Source organism: Tachyglossus aculeatus, chromosome 2, assembly GCF_015852505.1.
Source record: "Tachyglossus aculeatus isolate mTacAcu1 chromosome 2, mTacAcu1.pri, whole genome shotgun sequence".
Classification (NCBI taxonomy): Eukaryota; Metazoa; Chordata; class Mammalia; order Monotremata; family Tachyglossidae; genus Tachyglossus; species Tachyglossus aculeatus.
The window spans coordinates 89,581,828-89,604,803 of NC_052067.1; the positions used below are offsets into that span (position 1 = coordinate 89,581,828).

General features: G+C 40.9%; 1 protein-coding gene across 8 annotated transcripts in view; it reads left to right on the top strand.

Moving 5' to 3' along the window:
- The window catches only part of PTPRK (protein tyrosine phosphatase receptor type K), a 703,591-nt gene that overhangs the window by 538,186 nt on the left and 142,429 nt on the right, over positions 1–22,976 (top strand). For all 8 annotated transcript variants that reach the window (XM_038759705.1, XM_038759712.1, XM_038759671.1 and 5 more), the window contains one exon: positions 17,904–18,206. In XM_038759705.1, coding sequence (XP_038615633.1) covers positions 17,904–18,206 — 303 coding nt within the window. The remainder of the gene's footprint in view (positions 1–17,903; positions 18,207–22,976) is intronic.

Consider the following 22,976-nt stretch of genomic DNA (forward strand, 5'->3'; position numbering starts at 1 on the left):
CTTGGAAATTTGGCACCAGTTCACATCAATCCACAGCTATTGAGTTTGCAGATTTTCTTTTTAGCTCAAATCCAGTTCTGAAAAATCCATAGTAAACTGACTCCTGGGAATGTGTGTTCAGGTAGTTTGTAATTAACAGGCCTTTGTATGTGTACCAAAAATCCATTAAACTGACCCGGGAAAGCATTACACATATTACATTTCCCACCGAATAACATAATCAGCCACAGTTTGATGGAGATCGTTGGGGGCCGGGAGGGCTCTCAGGCAACTGCTCATGTAGAAAATAAATCAACCCAACCTTTCAAATAACTTACCCTGGGGATTTTAATGGAGAATAAGAATTTTCCTGAAATGAAACATGATCCTTAAGACGTTTTGGAAACTTCACTAGGGCGGAAGTAAAGTCAGTCGGTGTTCTTATATGAAAATGAGAAGATCGACTCGGGGGTTTTGTTTAGGATTCAAGTACTCGTTTTCCGCCATGAAACCTATTGTTTCACAAATGTACTTTTCATTCATTCCGCTGGTGCTGTTTTCTCCGTGGCTGTTTTCAAGTTAGAACCGTGGCATTTCTCAGAGGATTCAAAATGGATGCATAGCAAGCGGGTAGCCACGTTTCAGGCCTGTTGGCATGCGTCAGCCGTTAAAGGATTTGTACTTACGATGAGACCTTTTGCTTGATGCTAACAAAAGGAGACACACAATCGAATTTGTAAATTTCAAGTTTGGGGATCAGACCAAAAAGGATCACACCTCATCCCTACCCACTGATTGGATGCATATTATCTTGAACTTTCCCAGTGGAGGGCACATGGAAAGCACTGAACAAATAGCACCATTATTTCCCTTTTTATGGCATTTGTTAAACACTTACTAGAGTCAAGCACTGTTCTGAGGGTTAGAATAGATACAAATTAATTAGGTCAAATACAGTCCCTGTCCCACATGAAGCTCACAGCCTCTCTATTCATCCTCCTTCTATGTTCTTTATCCAGGCTTCCAAAATCTACTTAATGAACTTAGGTAAACTTGATTAACCAGTTTTTTATCCTTTTTTTAATGGTATTTGTTAAGTGCTTACTATGTGCCAGGCACTGTACTAAGCATCGGGGTAGAGACAAGATAATCAGTTTGGACACAGTCCATGTCGCACATAGGGTAGGGCTCATAGTTTTAGTCCTCATTATATAAATAAGGTAACTGAGGCACAGAGAAATGAAGTGACTTGGCCAAGGTCCACGTCAGACAAGTGGAGGAGCTAGGATTAGAACCCAGGTCCTTCTGACTCCCAAGCCCGTGGTCTTTCCACCAGGCCTCTCTGCTACGTGATGGCTCACTTGCCAGCATTTCTCATTAGAACTGTTCTATCAGAAATTACTGACTCAAAAAAAAAACCACCCTCATACATAAATCCTTGCAGGCTGAGAGAATTGTAGATCAGGATTGACAGTTTGAACAGTAGCGACCAGAATAGGTAAAGTCCTAGTAAACAGCAGTGACTCCTGTTGCAATTAAAGAACTAATCCTTCAGGTCTGCAAGAGAATGAAAACGAAGTTTGTTGTTTTCGCATTTAATGACACCATCTGTTCTATAATGCAGTTTAAAACAAAATCAATGCCTCCTGAAATAATCTCAATTTATATGGAATATCACATTTTGAAACTAGAATAGCTAACACTTGGGCACACCAGAGGTCTCCTTAAGTGGCTTGTGAAAAACTTGATGTCTTTTTTCTGTTTCTTCCCCCGACCCCACCTACTCACTGTCATCAGTTTGTGGTTTTCCCTTTGATGTGAAAGTGTTGCTATACTAGACTGTTTTGTTCAAACTCTCTGCTGAAGGCCTGAGAGAACAAATAAAATGTTCAGTGAATACCTGAGAAGTGAAAAGTGAGCTGGCATGATAACCCTCCTGGATAGACTCTTCATTTGTTGGTTTGTTTTAAAACAGGAGAGGAAGAATATCTTACAATCGTAATGGCTCCTGCAAAGACTAGATCGAGAATCAAATCTACAGAAATCAATCAGTCAATCATATTTATTAAGCACTGACTGTGTGCAGACCACTGTATTAAGTTCTTGGGAGAGTACAGTACAACAGAGATGGTGGACATGTCTTCCCCTCTATCATCAATTGTATTTATTGAGCGCTTACTGTGTGCAGAGCACTGTACTAGACTGTAAGGTCACTGTGGACAGGGAATGTGTCCATTTATTGTTATATTATAGTCTTCTAAGCACTTAGTACTGTGCTTTGCACACAGTAAGTGCTCAATAAATACGATTGAAAGAGTAAACGAATGCTGACAGCAAGCTGAACATGGCAGAAACTTTATGGTTACCACATCACTGATAGCTAGAAGAAGGCCCAGCTCTAGGAACAGGTGAACTGATCAGTAAGATTGGGGGCATCAGGGGAATGGGAGGTGATGGGCAGAGACAGCAGTGATTGATGGGAAGGGCATCCAAATTGTCAAGAGCATAACTCCATAATCAATCAGTGGCTTGATCATATTTATTGAGTGCTTACTGCACGCAGAGCACTCTACCTACCAAGAGCTTGGGAGAGTACAATATAACAGAGTTGAAAGACACATTCCCTGCCCACGATAATAATAATAATGATGGTATTTGTTAAGTGCTTGCTATGTACCAAGCACTGATGATAATAATAATAATTGTGGTATTTGTTAAGTGCTTACTATGTGCCAGGCACTGTACTGAATGCTGGGGTGGATACAAGCAAATCAGGTTGGACACAGTCCCTGTCCCACATGGGGCTCACAGTCTCAATCCCCCATTTTACAGATGAGGTAACTGAGGCAAGTAAAGTGACTTGCTCAAGGTCACACAGCAAAGTGGAAGAGCAGGATTAGAACCCATGACCTTCTGACTCTCAGGCCCGTGCTCTATCCACGAAGCCATGTTGAGTTTACAGTCTAGAGGGAAAGACAAACATTAAAATATGTACATAAGTGATTCACCTTCACCTTCCTTCACCAACCCCTGGAAATGCTTATGACTTTGGGCATGCTTAGATGCTTAGAATTGGTCCTAAGTATGTAATCAGTGTGATTTATGGAGGGATTACTGATTCTGGTACAGATGGCTAGAGTACCAGATCACAATTGATCAGTGGTATTTACTGAGCACTTCCTATGAACAGACATTGTAGTAAGCACTGGGGAGAACACATTGCAGTGGAGTTGGTAGACACAATTCCTGTCCATAAGGAGCTTACAGTCTAGCAGACTCTGTAGACTTGAGAATGCACGTCAGAAGCAAAATAAATAGTGCTTGCCCTCTGCGGGCTTACAGTCGAGGGAACCAAACAGATTTAAATGATTTACAAATAATAGGACTGGGAGGGAGAACAAGAATATATACTCTAGGTTATATCAATCAATCGTATTCTAAGCGCTTGTAATAATGGCATTTGTTAAGCACTTACTATGTGCAAAGCACTGTTCTAAGTGCTGGGGAGGGGAAACAAGGTAATGAGGTTGTCCCATGTGGGGCTCACAGTCTTAATCCCAATTTTACAGATGAGGTAATTGAGGCTCAGAGAAGTTAAGTGATTTACCCAAGGTCACACAGCAGACATGTGTCGGAGCCGGGATTCGAACCTATGATCTCTGACTCCAAAGTCCATGCTCTTTCCACTGAGCCATGGGATTTTAAGCATAGGATGAAGGGAGACAGTGTTGCCTAATGGAAAGAGCACGGAGCTGGGAATTAGGAGACCTGAGTTCTAGCCCTAGCTTTGCCACTGGCTTACTGTGTGCCCTTGAGCAGATCACTTAACTTCTCCATTCCTTAGTTTTGTCATCGGTCAAAGCAGCATGGGTCAGTGGAATGAGCACGGGCTTAGGAGTCAGAGGTCATGGATTCAAATCCTGACTCCACCCATTGTTAGCTGTGTGACTTTGGGCAAGTCACTTAACTTCTCTGTGCCTCAGTTACCTCATCTGTAAAATGGGGATGAAGACTGTGAGCCCCAAGTGGGACAACCTGATCACCTTGTATCCTCCCCAGCGCCTAGAACAGTGCTTTGCACATAGTAAGCGCTTAACAAATGCCATCATTATTATTCATATTTATTGGGTGCTTACTACGTGTACAACACTGTACTAAGTGGTTTGGAGAGTACGATATAACAGACTGGTACCACAAGAGGCAGGAGAAAATGGGAGACTGCCAAGGAAGTCCTGTGGAGTGATTGTAGTTGAAGCTGTGGAAATGAATGAGTTCTTCAAAGGTATAGGTGTAGCTGGAGAATAGTCAGTAAGTCAATTCTTTGTATTGAGTGCTTACTTTGTGCAGAACCCTGTGCTAAACACTTGGGAGAGTACCATTTAACAATCAACAGATACATTCCCTGCCCAAAGTGAGTTTTTCCATCTAGAGGGGGCAATAGACACCAATATAATAAATAAATTAATTACATATATGTACATAAGTGCTGTGGGGCTGGGAGGAGGGGGACTGAATAAAGGGAGCAAATCAGGGTGACAGGAGGGAGTGGGAGAAGAGGAAAACAAGACTTAGTCAGGGAAGGCCTCTTAAAAGAGATGTGCCTTCAAAAAAGCTTTGCAGTGGAGGAGAGCAATTGTCAGACATGAGAAGGGAGGGCATTCCAGGGCAGAGGTAGGACGTGGGCAAGAGGTTGGTGCCGATTTAGACAAGATCGAGGTACAGAGAGAAGGTTAGCACTAGAGGAGTGAAGTTTACAGGCTCGGTTATAGTAGGAGAGGAGTGAAGTGATGTAGGAGGGGGCAGGGTGATTGTTTTAAAGAATAGAAGGGTACCTGGAATAGGGCTGTGAGGGACTCCACCAGTTAGGGGTGAGGCAGCATAGGGGAAAGCACCAAAAGAGAGTGAAAAGGAGCAACCAGGGAGATGGGAAGTAAACCTGGAGAAGGCAGTTTCAGTGAAACTGAGATTAAATAGCATTTCTAGGAGAAGGGGGTGGCCCACAGTGCCAAAGGCACCTGAGAGGAGTAGGATGGAGTAGAGGCTACTGGATTTGGCAAGAAGGAGGTCCTTGTTGACCTGAGCAAGGATAGTTTCCATGGGGTGAAGTGGGGAGGAAACTAGATTTCAGAGGGTCGAGGAAAGAATTGGAGTGGAGGAAGTAGAGCCCTACTGAAAGCTCACCTCCTCCAGGAGGCCTTCCCAGACTGAGCCCCCTCCTTCTTCTCCCCCTCCTCCCCCTCCCCATCCCCCCGCCTTACCTCCTTCCCCTCCCCACAGCACCTTTATATATGTATATATATTTGTATGTATTTATTACTCTATTTATATATTTTATTTGTACATATTTATTCTATTTATTTTATTTTGTTAATATGTTTGGTTTTGTTGTCTGTCTCCCCCTTCTAGACTGTGAGCCCACTGTTGGGTAGGGACCATCTCTATATGTTGCCAACTTGTACTTCCCAAGCGCTTAGTACAGTGCTCTGCACACAGTAAGCGCTCAATAAATATGATTGATTGATTGATTAGTACAGTGCTCTGCACACAGTAAGTGCTCAATAAATATCATTGAATGAATGAATGAAAGTAGAGGCAGTGGCTGTAGACAACTTGCTCCAGAAATTGGGAAAGGAGTGGTAAGAGGAAGATGGAATGATAATTCAAGGATGCCATGGGGTAAAGGGAGAGGTGTGGGGTTTTTTTTCTTTTTTTTAATAGGGATTTCACAACTTCATTTAAAATATGTTGTTCTTCCTCTAATTCCAAATTGGATTTATCAGGCAGCTCCTTGCCCTAATGCATAGCGTAGCAACACTATTATGAGGCACCTACTCTGTGCAGAAGAATTATGAAGTAGGTTCCCTTCCTTTGGGGAATTTACGATCTAATGGGGGAGGCACAATTTAACATAAATTGACAGGCATCTCAGTAAATATTGCTGTTTCTAATAAGATTAGAAGACTGGATAACCAGTTGCTGCGTCAATTAACCATAAAGATAAGATTTTGGTTGACCTGAAGTCGTCTTTTTTCTCTGCCAAACTATAAATGGAATTGATGCTAATAGTTGTTGCGTAGTTTTACCCCACAAATTACAGTGTAATTTGCAAACTGATTCCATCCAGCTGCAAAAATAATATTTGTACATACTCCTCATCGAATGCTTTGTTCCTTGTTATTATATAAATCTTTATACCATCTGGGTACATGTCTAAAACATTTACAGAGATAATGTGCCTAAGCTCTTAATGGGGGGGGAAACCAATGAAAAAGCTTTTCCCTTGTGTAGGAAATGAACTAAAGTATATGTCTGCCATTGCAGCTGGATTTTCTTTTCATTTGTTGAACTAATTGAGAAACCTGCATTGACCTCTCATTGTGTACTTAATATCTAGATGAGTTTCACTTAGAGGCCAAAGTTTCACCCAGATTCAGCCCTAACTTTATCGGTAGGTCATTCAGAGGTAGAACCTCTGCTGATATACCTCCATGTCAATGTCTTTCTCCCATAAGAGCTCAAAAAAGGAATAGGAAGGATATAAAGATGGGTGGAATAGGGCAAAAATAAGTGGAATCATTAAGATTCTTCCAATATTAACCCCCTAGGACAGCTCAATGATTCACTTTGCAAATCCAAGGCCTGACAACACTTTATGGAAGGATAGCAGAGACTTTTTTTAAAATGGAGGGAATATTCATCATGTAGATTTATCTGTGGATTTACAAATTCTATTTATCCTACCAGTTTAAAGAGATGGTTTTTACCCCAATAGTGATTTAAAATGTTGTTTTAAGAACAATGATGTATCTTCAGTTCCGTTTTAATATAGCAACAGTCTTTCTAGGTAGGAGTCAATAGTTCATTCCTCCTGTCTGTGTCAATTTCCTAATTTACAAATGAGCTCAAGCTATTTTAGTCCTTTCAAGGTGCCTGTATTAATTATATTCCTGGCCAGTTCCTTTAGAGTTTTATAATCTTTTTTGTCAGATTTTCACTATGTTTACTCTCTCCACTTGATGCTTGTTGACATGCTGATTCATGTTTAACTACCCTCTCTTCTTTTTTTCATCTAGAGGAATGAGATTAAAGGAGTCACACTGTTATAATCACACTGGCATTTCCTCTGCTTGTCAGCTATATATCTCCTTTTAATTTAAACTCTGAAAAATGTACTGAGGCATCTACAGCTAACCAGTACAAATCGATAAAATTTATTATTGGGGGATGTCAAATTTCTAAGCTAATACAAGACTTCACAGCTATTGATTAAATGCTAAGGATACACAAATTGTTAGTCATGCACAAAACCAGGAGAATAAACAATAACATCAAAAGGAAGTTCAGGATAATTGTTAGCATTGTGGCTATTATTTGCCACTTTACTACTCCCCAGAAGCGGAGATGTAAGCAGGCAGTTACATTTTACATATCAAAAGATATGTACTAAAGTGTATCAATACTCCCAGGATGCTGTTGAAACATCTGCAGTATAGCTGATTATCTGTGTAATAATTCAGATGTTTTTTTCTGATTCCCCAAGGTATGCAGTCAATAAAAAATTGGTAAGCTGACTTAATAAGCAATGTAGCTAGGAGGAAAAAAAAATCCTCCTAGATGTTCATGTCAAATTATAACCTTTGCTGGAACCAAAATAAACTATTCCTTTGGGAACAAATAATTGCTAGTGAACGTGTGAGTGAGTATATTTGTGTGTGCATGCACTCTGTGTGTATGTGTGTAGATCAAATCTTATGTATGTTTTATGCTTTTTATACTCCCACACAAAAGCTGAGAGATGCCTTATTTCAAGGATTAACCTCCACATTCCCATAAAGAATGTGTGTGAATGTATTTATATGTGAGTCCATCATACATGTATCGAGCCATACTACCTGCCGAATTGTACATCAGGCCCTAAAATCAATACTGTGGCAATGTAACAGTTGCAGTAATGGCTGATTTTTCAGTTTGTTCCATGTCTTCCCCATCAAGAAAAGAAGAATTAAGTGGAAAGAATTTGTTGAGCTAGTTTCGTGCCTATATAGTTTGAGTTTCCTGAGCAAGATAACCATTATGGGCTATTAGAGGATAAGTAGCAGAGGAAGTTGGCAATGTTCAGTGTCACTTATTAGAGAAGCAGCATGGTAAGTGGATATAGCATGGGTCTAGACATGAGAAGGACCTGGGTTCCAATCCCTACTCTGCCACATATCTGCTCTGTGAACTTGGGCAAGTTACTCAACTTCTCTGGGCCTCAGTTACCTCATTTGTAAAATGGGGATTTAGAGTGTGAGCCCCATGTGGGACAAGGACTGTGACCAACCTGATTAACTTGTATCTACCCCAGTGCTTAGAATAGTGCTTGGCACATAGTATGCGCTTAACAAGTACTATATTATTATGGTTGAGTTGCTCCAAACATCCTATTGTTTCAGTCAAAGACAATTTGAAGGTGCCAGATTGGCCTGACACATTATGCCATTGCTCCAGGTCTTATGTGGCCTCCAGAGAAATGGCATCTTTGAAATTGGGCCATGCCCTGCCCATTTCCTTTACATCTCCTTTCAAAATGGCAATTTGGTAAAGTTTTGATGCCTGGAATTCATCACGAGCCAAAATGGAGTAACCAGAAATAGGATGAACAAAAGACAAGCATTGAAGGCACAGTGAAACAAAATCTGAAAAGCCACGGCACAACGTTGAGTCAATGAGCTAGGGCACAGGTCAGCCTGGTGTGCAGCAAATCAAAAACAGGGTGGATTCTCTTGAAGCAGAGGTTTTGGCAAAATAGTGGCACCAGGAAGGAGGAACTAAAGCAGTCCTATACTACAATATAGAGGAAATCTCTACATGCACCTGATGCGAAAGAGATTAGCAGTTTTTCAGTGGTTTTATGCCATATTTCTACCCTCCCACTGATAAAAATCTTTCCATCAATAACATTGTCTTGGAACTGAAAACAGGGATGGATGTGTGTGTGTGCATGTGTGCACGTGCATGTGCACATACATAAACATATATTCCCACTCATACGCGTTGTAAACCTTCATCTGTCTGGCTTTGTACCGATTCGTGCATTTCTAGAAACTCAGCGCAGTATTATGCAAACATATTTTGCATTCTTTTTTTAGAATATTAATTTATGTGTGCGCAATACAGTTATTGAAATGCATTACCATTAATCGTTCTTTCATTTTCTTTCTCCCTACGGTTTGCATTCTAGCCTTGGTCTCAATGCTGAAGATGTATTTGATGGCATCTCATTTGCATCTGGATTAATGAATCTTTTCTCTGTTATCTTAAAAGCTGTAAATAATGCTCACCGCAATCCTTCCAAGTACTGGAGTAGGTGGCTCATTCTAGGTGAAGAGTGTTCATAATAAGTCAGATTATATCACTAAGCATTTGAAGGTACAGGCTAAAGAGAAGTAGCATGCTTAATGGAAAGAGCACAGGCTTGGGAGTCAGAGGTCCTGGGTTCTAATCCCGACTCCACCACTTACCAGCTGTGTGACTTTGGGCCAGTCACTTAACTTCTCTGTGCCTCAGTTACCTCATCTGTAAAATGGGGATTAAGATTGTGAGCCCCACATGGGACAACCTGATTACCTTGTATTTACCCCAATGCCTAGAGCAGTGCTTGGCACATAGTAAGCGCTTAACAAATACCATCATCGTTACTATTATTACTATTATTAATAATAATAAATATTTAACTTTAAAGCTCCCATCTGCCAGAGTGAGATTAAGGGTAGGATGGGTGGAGCAAGTAATCCTGCAACCCATGTGATTCTAAGGTTGTAGGATTTGGGGAATCATCGGCTGGTCTGCTGAGAACAAGGGATGCAAGAAAAACCTATACATGATGAGTCCGTTTCCAACAACTCACGAACATACCATAGGTTCCAAATCCTAAAGCAACTTTATTTTCCCTCCAACTCAAGGAAAAATCACAGTAAGGTCTAAATAACATCCATCCCTCTCCAAACAATAACCGAGTTCCCTAAATTAGCTGCATCTTCAGTGAGAAATTGGTTCAGAAAAATTCAGAAAATTGCTGACACTGACAGAACTTTAATTCTGACTGAGCACGTGATTTGCCCATTTTTCTCCCCTTTGTTTTCTAGTATTTTATACATACCACTCAGATGTGCTTCCATGTGATTTATACTATTACCGGAAACCATCACGAGACATAAAAGCTTAGAGTATACAGCTGGGAGCAGTTTATTTTCCCCTCTGCATTTTTCTTTATGTGACTTATGAAGCTGGCTTTTGTTTTCTGCTTTCAGCCAGGTGTAGACTGCTAAATATGGATTCTGTTTTATTGTTAAGCACAGCCTTTTTTTTTGAAACCACTGTTAGGTTCAGGAAAGATGGGTCAACATCAGTGTAGAACTTAAAATTTTGAGATTTGGGAATGCAGGTTCACACCCAGAAGCATAATGTAGTATGTTGTCTGAGATTGAAATACCTAAAATTTTAACTCTATCCTTCGACAAAGTACTGTTGATATTGAAGCATTAAACCAGGTTTCTATTTGTGTGCTGGTATTTAATAATACCAAAATTAATAATAATTCTGGCATTTGTAAGTACTTACTATATGCCAATTACTGTACTAAGAGCTGGGGAAGATCCAAGATAATCAGGTTGGATATAACCCTGTCTAAGGGAGACAAACAACAGGTATTTAATCCCCATTTTACAGATGAGGAAACTAAAGCACAGCTAAGCGACTTGCCCCAGGTCACCCAGCTGGCTGTCGAAGGCTGTAAGCTTGTCGTGGGCAGAGGGTGTATCTGTTTATTGTTATATTGTACTTTCACAAGCACTTAGTGCTTAGTGCACACAGTCAGTGTTCAATATATATGACTGAATGAAAGAATGAGCCCAGGTTCTCTTACTTCCAGGCCTGTGTGCTTTCCACTAGGTCATGCTGCTTCTCATTCTGGTTCTTCAGTAATTCATTCTCATAAATTGTCAATGGGTTATTAGTAGTGTTTGGAATGTTAGAAAAGTTAGGGCTTTATAGGCTTAAGAAGGGTTAACTAGATTAATGGATGATAGTCTATGAGAAGTTACTTAGGAAGTTAAAGAGGATATCCATCGGAGACTGTATAGTGGGTTGGTTTGAACCAGGAATGGCATTTTTGGTGAGTTCTAGAGTCCTTAGTACAGGAGTTCCTTGTGTTCTTCTGAGGAAATCCCGATGCTAAGGAAGTGATATGCAGTTCTACCAGGGAATGTTGTGAACTTTACGTTTCCTGAATATTTTTGATGCCCTATGAGATGTTAACATTCGCAGATTTCAGCCAAAGTGTCAGCTAACTTGTCAGTTATCTCTTAATTCCTCATGATCCTGAGGGCTTCCTCATGATGTACACTAATCAACTCCTCTGAAGAAGTCATCGTTAACTCTGCATGACTAGTAGGAGGAGAAAGGAAACTTCTTTGTTAAAGCCAGTGGAGAGATAACATTAAAGGATCAAAAGATTGCCCCACGGCCTCAATCCTAATTTTGGTGGAACTTTCAACCTCAGGAAAATCTGAACAAGAGCAGAGTGTGGGCTTTCTAATTGCTTGGCGCTTTCATTCCTCTGAAGGGTGGCCCTGTTTTCTGTTTGTTTTTATTTTTTCTCTTGCCTTCCCTGTCATTCCAAAATTTGACATTGTTTTTTCCCTTAATGTTGACAAATAAATGAGAGTTTTATCAGATGGTCAGAAAAAATTCCTCTGCTTTCTGTTTTATTAGATAAATGGAATGGAAATTGTGCATTGCAGTCAGTCTTTAAGATTTCTGATGAAAGCCGAGCGTCAAACACAAAGCGCCTGTCATGCTTCAGCGTTCTTACTTTGCGTTCATCTTTGACATATCTCCCTCAGTTTTTTTTTTTGTCTCAAGCTTTGGGACATCTATTTTCTGCTGACTGACAGCTGGATAATACGTTTTATCATTAAAAACTAGTTCTAGGGAAATGTATGGTCTGCCCTTGTTCCCCCCCCCGAAGCTGGGAAGGCTTTTGTTTTCCCAATTCTCCTGGAATAAGTGAAGATTATCTCTACAAAAAGGCTCTGATATTGACCTGGCCTGTCACGTGTTGCTTCACAAGTACCAGAGAAATTGAATTTCATTTTATCTGTTATCTAGAGCTACTTATTAAGCCATCCTGCTGTTGAGAGGTGTCTGGTTGGGGAGGGTGTTGGGGGGTGGAGGGGATTTAAGGAATGAGGAAGGGAGGCAGAGGGTTATTCTCTTCCTGCCATCTATCTCTCGATTAACCTTCAGAGAATTACGAGAGCTATGCTTTTATCTTAGGGAATTGGGTTAAATCTTCCTGATCCATAAATTGTTGCAAGGGAATGCCTCAGGCACATTATCTTGTTCTGATAGTGGTTTGGATTTGAGGTAAGTGTGCACATTGGATGCTTCTTTTTCCGGAGACTTCTCCATCCTCACTCATTCTTGTTATAATTGGCCTTTGTTCAGCTATCCTTTGTCATCACTGGGTGTGAGGGGAGGGATTGGGAGAAAGGGGATGGACAGTGAGGTTGGCTGATGTAAGGACCAACAGTTGATGAACAAGGTAAAAAGCCTTAATGCCCAGAACACTCCCCATTTACCTTACGTCGTCTCATTTGTAGAATTTAATTAAAATAATAACAATAATTGTGCTATTTTTAAGCATTTATTGTGTGCCGAGTGCTGTACTAAGCACTGGGGTAGGAAGAAGATAATCAGAAACCAGGTTGCTTCTTGGTTCTTGGAAGCTTCATAGAAGCAGGCTTGTGGCATGAGCCATTCCTTCACTTCTTTCCAGAGCACATTTGATAGAGAAGACAGGTTTTTACTTCAGTCTATCAATCAACAGTATTTATTGTTCACTTACTGTATCAGAGCACCATACTGAGTGCATGGGAGCGTACAGTATGATCCCTGTCCACGAGGAACTTGCAGTCTAGTCGGGGAGAAAGACAGACATTCAAATAAATTAGAGTTACAGGAAATGGCAGAGTATAAGGTACATACATAAATGGGGTGAGAATTAAAGTGCTTAAGGGGTACAGATGGAAGTTTAGTAGTGAAGTAGTGACATAGAAGGGAAGGTCAATAGAGTGGGGAAATGTCAGGTTAGTCAGGGAAGGAAGGCTTCTTGTGGGTACAGATGATACCATTTATGGGTAGCAAAGTTTCCTGAGGTTTAACATGAATTGGAGTGAATTTTCCACTCTGTGTTTATGTAATGAGATCTGTTTGCATTGCCTGTCAATACAATATTGATAATATTGCCTGCTTAGTACAGTGCTCTGCACATAAGTGCTCAATAAATATGATTGATTGATTGTCAACCCAATCCTTTTCCTGAACGAAACATTGATTTGTTAACATCTCAGGAAGAGCCCAGAGAATGGGTTATAGCCACTCATTAATTGCTTTCCTAGACCTAAGAAGGATGAATTTATACAATTCCCCCAGTTGTTTTTGTGTCAGCTCAGTGCTCATTCTGTTGGAAACTTTCTTTTGGGTGGGGGGAGGTCAAACTCAAGATAGGGAAGAGTTTTCATCTAAAACTGTGGTTACCAATTCCCAACCATGTAATCGGAGAGATGAATTAGTGAAATGGGATAATAGAGAAACTGAGGCACAGATCTTGACCACAGAACTAATCAGTTAATGGTATTTATTGAGCACTTACTATAAGCAGAGCCCTATACTAAGCACTTGGACAAGTACAGTATAGCAGTAGGTGGTAGACATGAGCCCTGCCTACAAGGTGCTTACTATCTAGAGGGGGAGACAGACATTACAATAAATTACAGATAGATATATATGTATATACTTATATGGGGCCCTAGGAGAGTTGAATATCAAAGTGCTTAAGAGCAACAGACCCGATTGCATAGGTGACACAGCAGACAGGGCTCAGACAGGGAAGTGAAGCCTTAGTCGGAATATACCTCTTAGAGGAAAGGTCTGTATCTTTATACTCTACTGTTTCCTCTACCCGTAATACCTTTTTATATCTGTTTCCCCCTCTAGACTTGGGACTAGACTGTAAGCTCCTTGTGGGCAGGGCTCATTTCTATCAACTATTGAGATAGCGTACTTTCCCAAGCTCTTAGAGCAGGCACTGCACATGGTAAATGCTCAGTAAATACTTTTGGCTGATTGATTAATTTCAGGGGGAGACAGAAATATTCTATTTATTTTACTTTGTTAATATGTTTTGTTTTGTTGTCTGTCTCCCCCTTCTAGACTGTGAGCCCACTGTTGGGTAGGGACCGTCTCTATATGTTGCCAACTTGTACTTCCCAAGAGCTTAGTACAGTGCTCTGCACACAGTAAGCGCTCAATAAATACGATTGAAAGAATGAATGAATGAAATGACAATAAATTACAGGTAGGAGGGAAGGAAACCCTTGGTGGTGGGAATAGAGTCTTGGCACTTCTGGTAGCAGCAGTCTTTATTTTAAGGGTACCTCCTGCCTTACCTTAGAACCCCCTTTTTCAGGGGTTCCTTTAGGTCAAATGATTAAAACTGAGAAAAGGGTCCATGATAACGGGAAAGGAAGGTGGAATAGCTCTCCTGCTGTCTTTCCCTGCAACAAACCAAAAATCAGCACCAGGTGGGTAACTCCAGTCAAGAAAGCTCTTACACTAATAAAATATGCAAAAATAAGGGTTATGAACAATATTTGAAGGAAATAGCATATGTGTACATAAGAAAGGATGGATGGGTTAGATAGAGAGCTGACCTTTGGTGTCTCCATATAATGACTGAAAAAGTGAGTTCTTACAGATGGACACTTGGTTGCGTGAAAGCAGAGTTCCCTTGATTTTGGCCTCTAGTAATCTTTTGGTGAACATTGCTTTGAAGCAAGACCAAAATTATGTGGTTTCAAGATTTATTTTAGCACCACTGGAACAGTTGACAGTATTTACCCCAGTCCCTGAGTGACTGCAGACTGTAATTACCGTCTCAGCCTTGCAGAAAAAGTGGCTTTTCCTCCTCCAAGACTAGATCCCGCTGTCATCTCTCTTCCTTTGCTATCTGACAAAAGGATAAAAGAGTCTTTACTGATACTCTGACAATTGTTTGCCACAAAATATGGTCTGCAGAGGAAAACGAAAATATTTTTGAAAAGTTATTAACGAAGCAATGTCTTACATAAAATAAGCCCTTTAGAGTGTTTGTATTGTAGTCCACAGTTGGGGCATACTGTGGTCTTTTAAGGCATCAAGTCCAAATTCTAATTCAGAATGCCAAACTCCAATCCCCTGAGTACTGTCCATCCCTAGTTAATAGAAGAGGCTTTAATTGATTCTCCAAAATGCCAAGCTTAAGCATTCAGAATGAGTGCTCACAATGTGTTACATGCCCAGCTTGGTTTTTAAAGCAGAATAAGTATGCAGAGAAGTGTCTAACTGGATATTTTGGTAGAATGATGATGACGTGACCAGAGAGAAGGATGAAGATGTAAGGTGGTGGAAGTGAGGGGGAGGAGGGAAAATTTGACAACCTGTCAGTCCTCCCTGACAAAATTGCCCAAAACATTCCTTACTCTTCCATTGTGTTAGATTACATTGTGAAATGCAAACACATGTTTGAACAAACTGGCTATTTTCTTCTTTAAAGAAAGGTAATTTATTCATGGATTTTAAGCCTCCCTCAATAATTAATCTATGAAGATGTGAACTATTCACTTTTTTTGACAGCTTTATCCACAGTTGTCAAGATATTTGAATCCCTGCAAGTTTGGGAGAATCCTCCTCCACCCAGGAGATCACCTGATCTCTTTCACATCTCAGGTGCTCTGTGTTGCGCCTGCATGGACCCAAAATAAATATGACATTTACTAAACACTTGTTTGGTGTTAAGCACTAAGGTAATGCATAATCCGTTGGGAAACCATCTTTGTCCCATTTGAAGCTGAGGATCTGAAAGGTGGCAAGAGAAGATGTCTCATTCCCATTTTATAGATGAGGAAACTGAGGCCTAGAGAGGATAAAAGACTTGCCCAACGTCACACAGTAGTCAGTGGAAGAGCTGGTACTGGAACCTCGGCCTGAAATATAATGACAAGCCATATTATATTTTGCTTTAAAAAGGTTCAAGTGTATGAAATCTGCCTTGCATTATACTCATCGGCTGTTACTGGGGTCAAAACTGATTGGCTACATTCTGTTATTCATTCATTCATTCAATTGTATTTATTGAGCACTTACTGTGTGCAGAGCACTGTACTAAGTGCTTGGGAAATACAAATCGGCAACATAGAGAGACAGTTCCTACCCAATAACGGGCTCACAGTCTATAAGGGAGAGACAGACAACAAAATAAAGCAAGTAAACGGTTTTTTCCATAATATTATAAATTTTGCAATATTGTGTGTTTCCAGTATGTTTTTTGGTTGGGACATTGTTAGAGTAATAGTGAAGTCTCATCTGACAGACGAGCTGTAGAAGGACTCTTCAATGTCATGAGACCACAACTGGTTTCCTTTTACTGGACTGCGAAACCTGTTGCACAAGAAACTGGCTGACCCTTTATCCCTTCACCTCCCAAACCTTCAGAACTCCCATTGTTCCTTACTCCAGCCTTGGAAGAATTCAGATGCCAGCAGCAGAAAACACTCTCAACTTTTAGAGAAGAGATTTTCTTTTTTTTTTTTTACCCAGTCGATTGAGAACAGTGGGAAAAGAGAACTGGACATATGCTGCTGAAAATGTAGAGACTGGAAGTGCTGAAATCCAATCAGATTATCTTTGAGAGATATTTTCGCATGCTTACTTTTCAGTCTTGTTGATGTTTTAAATTAAATGGCCACTGTTGTCTCCAAGACTCTATATGAACTGCATTGAACCGCAGTCCCAATGTGGACTTGCCATCTGTGCATGCTTCTCATTAGCCTTTCCTCACTGAGATTCACACTTTAAAGGTGAAGTTGGGAAAGCTAAACCTGGAACAGGGAAAGTTTCACAGATTTGTTTTTTTCATTTAAGCTCTCACTTGGAATTTCAGGAGCCACAAGGTTCAAGGGTAACTAGGAGTTTTTGAGCAAGCTAACCTGCTTAGATTCATTTCGGTTCCCTTGGGGTATTTCTAGGGACCCACTGATAAACGTCGTCATGGTCATGCCTTTCGTTGTGTAATCATTTTAATTGAGTTAGGCTATTATAAAATTAGTCTTGCGTGAGGCGTAAATGCCTTGGGGGAAAGAGTGATGAATTAACGCCAGTATTTTCTACTCAAGTGAAAATGTATCTGAACAGGTGGGCTCGAGGATGAAACAATGATCATCCACCATTAACTTGCACACACACACCCTGCCTCCATAATGGGGAGGGCTGAGAGGCAGAGGTCCACCTAAACATCTCAAAGGGTTGTCCTCACTTTTTCTCCAGCGTCTTGCTTTGATGAACAACATCATTACCAAAATAATAAATGTTAATTAATATCTGCATCATTTTTGTAAGTGATAGTTTAGTACCACAATTAGTGTAATTAGTATACGGTGTAGCATAGTGGCTTGATAAATCACAATGCAGTATATGTTGACTCTTTCCCATTATGATACATTGGCTAATTTACTTAATAGAAGAAAAGCGAGGGAAATTCCAGGCGCTCCAGATGTAGCAACTTCGTAGTCTCTTTCTGAATCTTCTTCCTGTGTACTCAAATACTTTTATCACCTTCCCTTTTGTTATTGATAAGTCTTTGAGATTGATTGGAACTCGCAAGGAAGAGACCAGGCAGAGGGAAGTAAAAACAAAAAGGCTCTAGGGATCCTTTTAATAAGGAAAGTGACAGTGAAGGATTGGCTCGTGACAGATCCTTTTCATGGTTTGACATTTACAAGTCCATGATGCGTTTATGTGGAAATGCTCACGTCACGGTCTGCGTCTCTGTTGGTTTTTTTCAGAGCCCATGAGAACTCCCAAAACGTTGAAGATTGCTGAGATTCAGGCAAGGCGCATCGCAGTGGATTGGGAATCGTTGGGCTACAACATCACACGCTGCCACACGTTCAATGTCACGATCTGCTATCATTACTTCCGGGGCCCCAACGAGAGCAAGGCCGACTGTTTGGACATGGACCCCAAAGCACCCCAGCATGTTGTGAATCATCTGCCGCCTTACACCAACGTCAGCCTCAAGATGATTCTTACCAATCCGGAAGGGAGAAAGGAGAGCGAGGAGACAATTATTCAAACAGATGAAGATGGTATGTATCAATCAATCAGTTATATTTGTTCAGCACTTCCTGTGTGCAGTGTACCGAACTAAGTGCTTGGGAGAGAACATTGTAACAGAATTGATAGACACGTTCCCTGTCCACAACGAGCTTACAGACTAGGGGACAGTATACCCTGTTTGAAGAAAAGTGGGGAATATTGTACTATTTTTCTTCAAACTAAAACTTGTAGAAATCAGGCCCCAAAACAGAGCTTGCCTCCTCCAGGAGGCCTTCCCAGACTAAGCCCCCTCCTTCCTATCCCCCTCTTCCCCCTCCCCATCTCCCCCAACCTTACCTCCTTCCCCTCCCCACAGCACCTTTATATATGTTTGTACATATTTATTACTCTATTTTACTTGTACATATTTACTATTCTATTTATTTTATTTTGTTAATATGTTTTGTTTTGTTCTCTGTCTCCCCCTTCTAGACTGTGAGCCCACTGTTGGGTAGAGACCATCTCTATATTTTGCCAACTTGCACTTCCCAAGTGCTTAGTATAGTGCTCTGCACACAGTAAGCACTCAATAAATATGATTGAATGAATGAATGAAGTCTTTCCTGAAAGAAGCTGTGTCTTTAAACCAGATGCCAATTTAAGCATATTTTAAAGTGTCCCCTGTGTTTTGAAATATATTACAGGAAACTGGTTCTGTGATAAAGCTTTGATTAAGGATTTTACTATTGGGTTTAATTTTTCAGTCAGACCTCACAAGTGGATTTCTCTACTTCTAAATAGGTAACCAAACACATTTAGTAAGCATACAAATATATTTTCATGATTTATAAACCCACTACTTGGTACACTGCCTTAATAATTATCTTGAGGATTTTTTTCTTTGTGAGGTATTTCTATTTTTCTGTTTTTAATGAGAGTGTACAACCACCCAGTATTCTGAGAGCTCCTCTCAAAGTGTCCCTGATGAGAAGGCAGCCTTATTGGCCTTATTTGAGGAGAAATAAAGGACAGCCTCATATGTTTACTGAGCGATTCAGCAATCATCCTTTATGAATCTTAATTTGAATGAAATTAAAAAGCATTAACTGGAGACTCCAGATGAAATGATCTGTACTTTAACCAGAGGGTGGGTGAGTGGCCACGTAATATTAATAAATAACAGAACTATTGCACACAAAATCTACCGTAGCCAAAATATATGTGGGTATTAACAATATATGTAGTCTGAGTCATCCAACCAAAGTGTTTGGGAGAATACCGAAAAACTGTTCCAAATCTAGAATTAATGATCTCTTTTTATGAGGTCGTGGCCTAATAAGCTTTGCCGTTTTTATTTGAAATGTTGCAACTGTGCCCAAATTTGCTATAATGACTGTTAGCAACTAGGATGTCTTCTATGTCTGAAGGTTCCCATTTTCCCTCAGGTCAGTCAATCAGTCATTCAATCATAATTATTTAGCATCACTTTATGATGATAATGATGATGGTGATTATGGTATTTGTTAAGCATTTACTATGTGCCAAGCACTATTCTAAGCACTGGGGTAGATACAAGGTAATCAGGTTGTCCCACGTGGGGCTCACAGTCTTAATCCCCATAAGTACATTAGTACAGAGCACTGTACTAAGAACTTGTCTTATGCCGTCAAGTTGTCTCTGGCCCATAGTGATACTATGGACACATCTTTCCCAGAACACCTCACCTTCAGCTGCAATCATTCTGGTAGTGTTTCCAGAGAGTTTTCTTGGTAAAAATTTGACAGTGGTTTACCATTGTCTCCTTCTGCACAGTAAACTTGAGTCTCTGGAGTTGACTCTCCCATGCTGCTACTGCCCAGCACTGGTGATTTTTGACTTGTGGCAGATTGCCTTCCACTGGCTAGCCACTGCCCAAGATAGGAATAGAGTGAACAGGCTTCTGCTTGGCTCTCCCTCCCTTAGTCGAGACTGGTAGAGGACTGGAAACTCGCCAAGTGCGACACTGAGAGGGACTAAGAACTTAGAGAACAAAGTAACAGGTGGAAGATACAATCTCTGCCCACAGTGAGCTTACTGTCTAGAGGGAAAGACTGACATCAGTAGAAATAAATTGATTATGGATAGGTACATAGGTTCTATGGGGCTGAGGGAGAGATAAATAAAGGGTGCAAATCCCTACTGAAAGCTCACCTCCTCCGGGAGGCCTTCCCAGACTGAGCCCCCCTTTTCCTCTGCTCCTCTGCTCCTCCTCTCCTCCCCATTGCTCCGACTCCCTCCCTCTGCTCTAACCCCCTCCCTGCCCCACAGCACTTGAGTATATATGTACATATTTATTATTCTATTCATTTTATTAATGATGTGTATATATCTATAATTCTGTTTATATTGATGCTATCGATGCCTGTCTACTTGTTTTATTTTGTTTTGTGGTCTGTCTTCCCTGTTCTAGACTGTGAGCCCATTGTTGGGTAGGGATTTTCTCTATTTGTTGCCGAATTGTACTTTCCAAGCACTTAGTACAGTGCTGCGTACACAGTAAGTGCTCAATAAATATGATTGAATAAATGAAAGTGCAAGGGTAATGCAGAAGAGAGTGGAAGAAGAGGAAGACCTCTTGGAGGAGGCTTTTTTATGAGGCTCTGAAGGTGGGGAGAGTGATCATCTGTTGGATATGAAGAGGGCATTCCAGACCAAAGGCAGGTCATGGGCGAGAGGTCAGCAGCAAGATTGAATAGGTTGGGATTAGAGGAGCAAAGTGAGTGAACTGCGTTGCCTGGAAAATAGTAAGCACTTAACAAATACCGCAGTTATTAGTAGGCAGTAGGAGCGGCCAAGGTGGTTGAGAGCTTTAAAGCCTATGATAAGGAGTTTCCGTTGATGCAGAGTTGGATGGGCAACCACTGGAAGTTCTTGAGGAGTGGGGAAACATGGATTATTGAACAGTTTTGTAGAAAAATGATCTGGGTAGCAGAGTGAAGTATGGACTGAAGTAGGGAGGTGCTGTAATCAAGGTTGGGTAGGATAATAATAATAATAATGATGGCATTTATTAAGTGCTTACTATGGCATTTATTAAGTGCTTACTATGTGCAAAGCACTGTTCTAAGCGCTGGGGAGGTCACAAGGTGATCAGGTTGTCCCATGTGGGGCTCACAGTCTTAATCCCCATTTTACAGATGAGGGAACTGAGGCCCAGAGAAGTTAAGTGACTTGCCCAAAGTCACACAGCTGACAAGTGGCAGAGGTGGGGTTTGAACCTATGATCTTTGACTCCAAAGCCCGTGCTCTTTCCACTGAGCCACGCTGCTTCTCTCAATAAGTGCTTGAATTAATGTGGTAGCAGTTTGGATGGAGAGGAAAAGGCAGATTTTAGCGATGTTGTAAAATTTGGACTGACAGGATTGAAGGACAGATTGAATATGTGGGCTGAATGCGAGAGATGAGCTGAAGATAACGCAGAGGTTACAGGCTTGTGAGATGGAGGATGGTAGTGATTTCTACAGTGATGGGAAATTCACAGGGAGGATGGGGTTTGCATGGGAAGATGAATGATTCTGTTTTGGGCATGTTAAGTTTGAGATGTCATTGAGATATCCAAGGAGAGATGTCTGAAGGCAGGGACTGCAGGGAATGAGAGAGATCAGGGCTGGAGATGTAAATTTGGGAATCAACTACATAGTTGTAACCATGGGAGCAAATGAGGTCTCCAAGGGTGTGAGTGTAGATAGAGAATAGAAGGGGAATCAAAACTGAGCCTTGAAGGACTCCTACAATTAAGGGGTGGGAGACAGAGGAAGAGACCAAAAAAGAGACCCAGATCTGGCATCTGGAGAAAGCAGCATGGCCTAGTAGAAACAGCATTGGCTTGGGAGTCAGAGGTTGTAGGTTTTAATCCCGGCTCCACCACTTGTCAGCTCTGTGACATTGCTCAAGTCACTTAACTTCTCTGTGCCTCAGTTACCTCATCTGTAAAATGGGAATTTAGACTGTGAGCCCCACATGGGACAACCTGATAACCTCGTATCTACCCCAGAGCTTAGAACAGTGCTTGGCACATAGTAAGTGCTCAACAAATACCATTATTATTATTATTATTTCTAGACTGGAACAATTTTGCGACTGAGTTTGGAATGAACCTCAGAGCCTTCAGCTCTGGATAGCCATAGAAAGTGCCCTCTGGAGAACGATGTCCTTTTTATTAAAATGGAAATGATTTCAGTCTAGAGAGAGGTTTAGATCCTTTCCAGCTACTTTCATCAGCTTTCTCATCTGAGTCAGCAAAAGGGAGATTTAGCCAAAGAAATCCGTTGATCCTCCAGTGCCACCTGAGGTAAATAGCTGTTTCTCAAGTCTCCAGGAAGGGAAAATAAAGGAAAGGTTCATTCATTCAATTGTATTGATCGAGTGCTTACTGTGTGCAGAACACTGTACTAAGTTTTGGAAGAGTAAATACAACAATCACCTAATAATAATGATAATAATAAGAAGAACTTAAGTGGATAGAGCTCAGGACTGGGAGTCAGAAGGTCATGGGTTCTGTTCCCACACTTGTCTGCTCTGTGACCTTGGGCAAGTCACTTCACTTCTCTGGGCCTCAGTTACCTCATCTATAAAATAGGGATTGAGACTGTGAGCCCCACCTGGGACAGGAACTGTGTCTAATCCAGTCTGCTTGTATCCACTCCAGCACTTAATTCAGTGCCTGGCACATAGTTAAGCCCTTAACAAATACCATTATTATCATTATTATCATTATTATTATTATTATTATTATTATTATTATTATTATGGGGCTAAAGATTTTATGGGGGTGTTGGAAA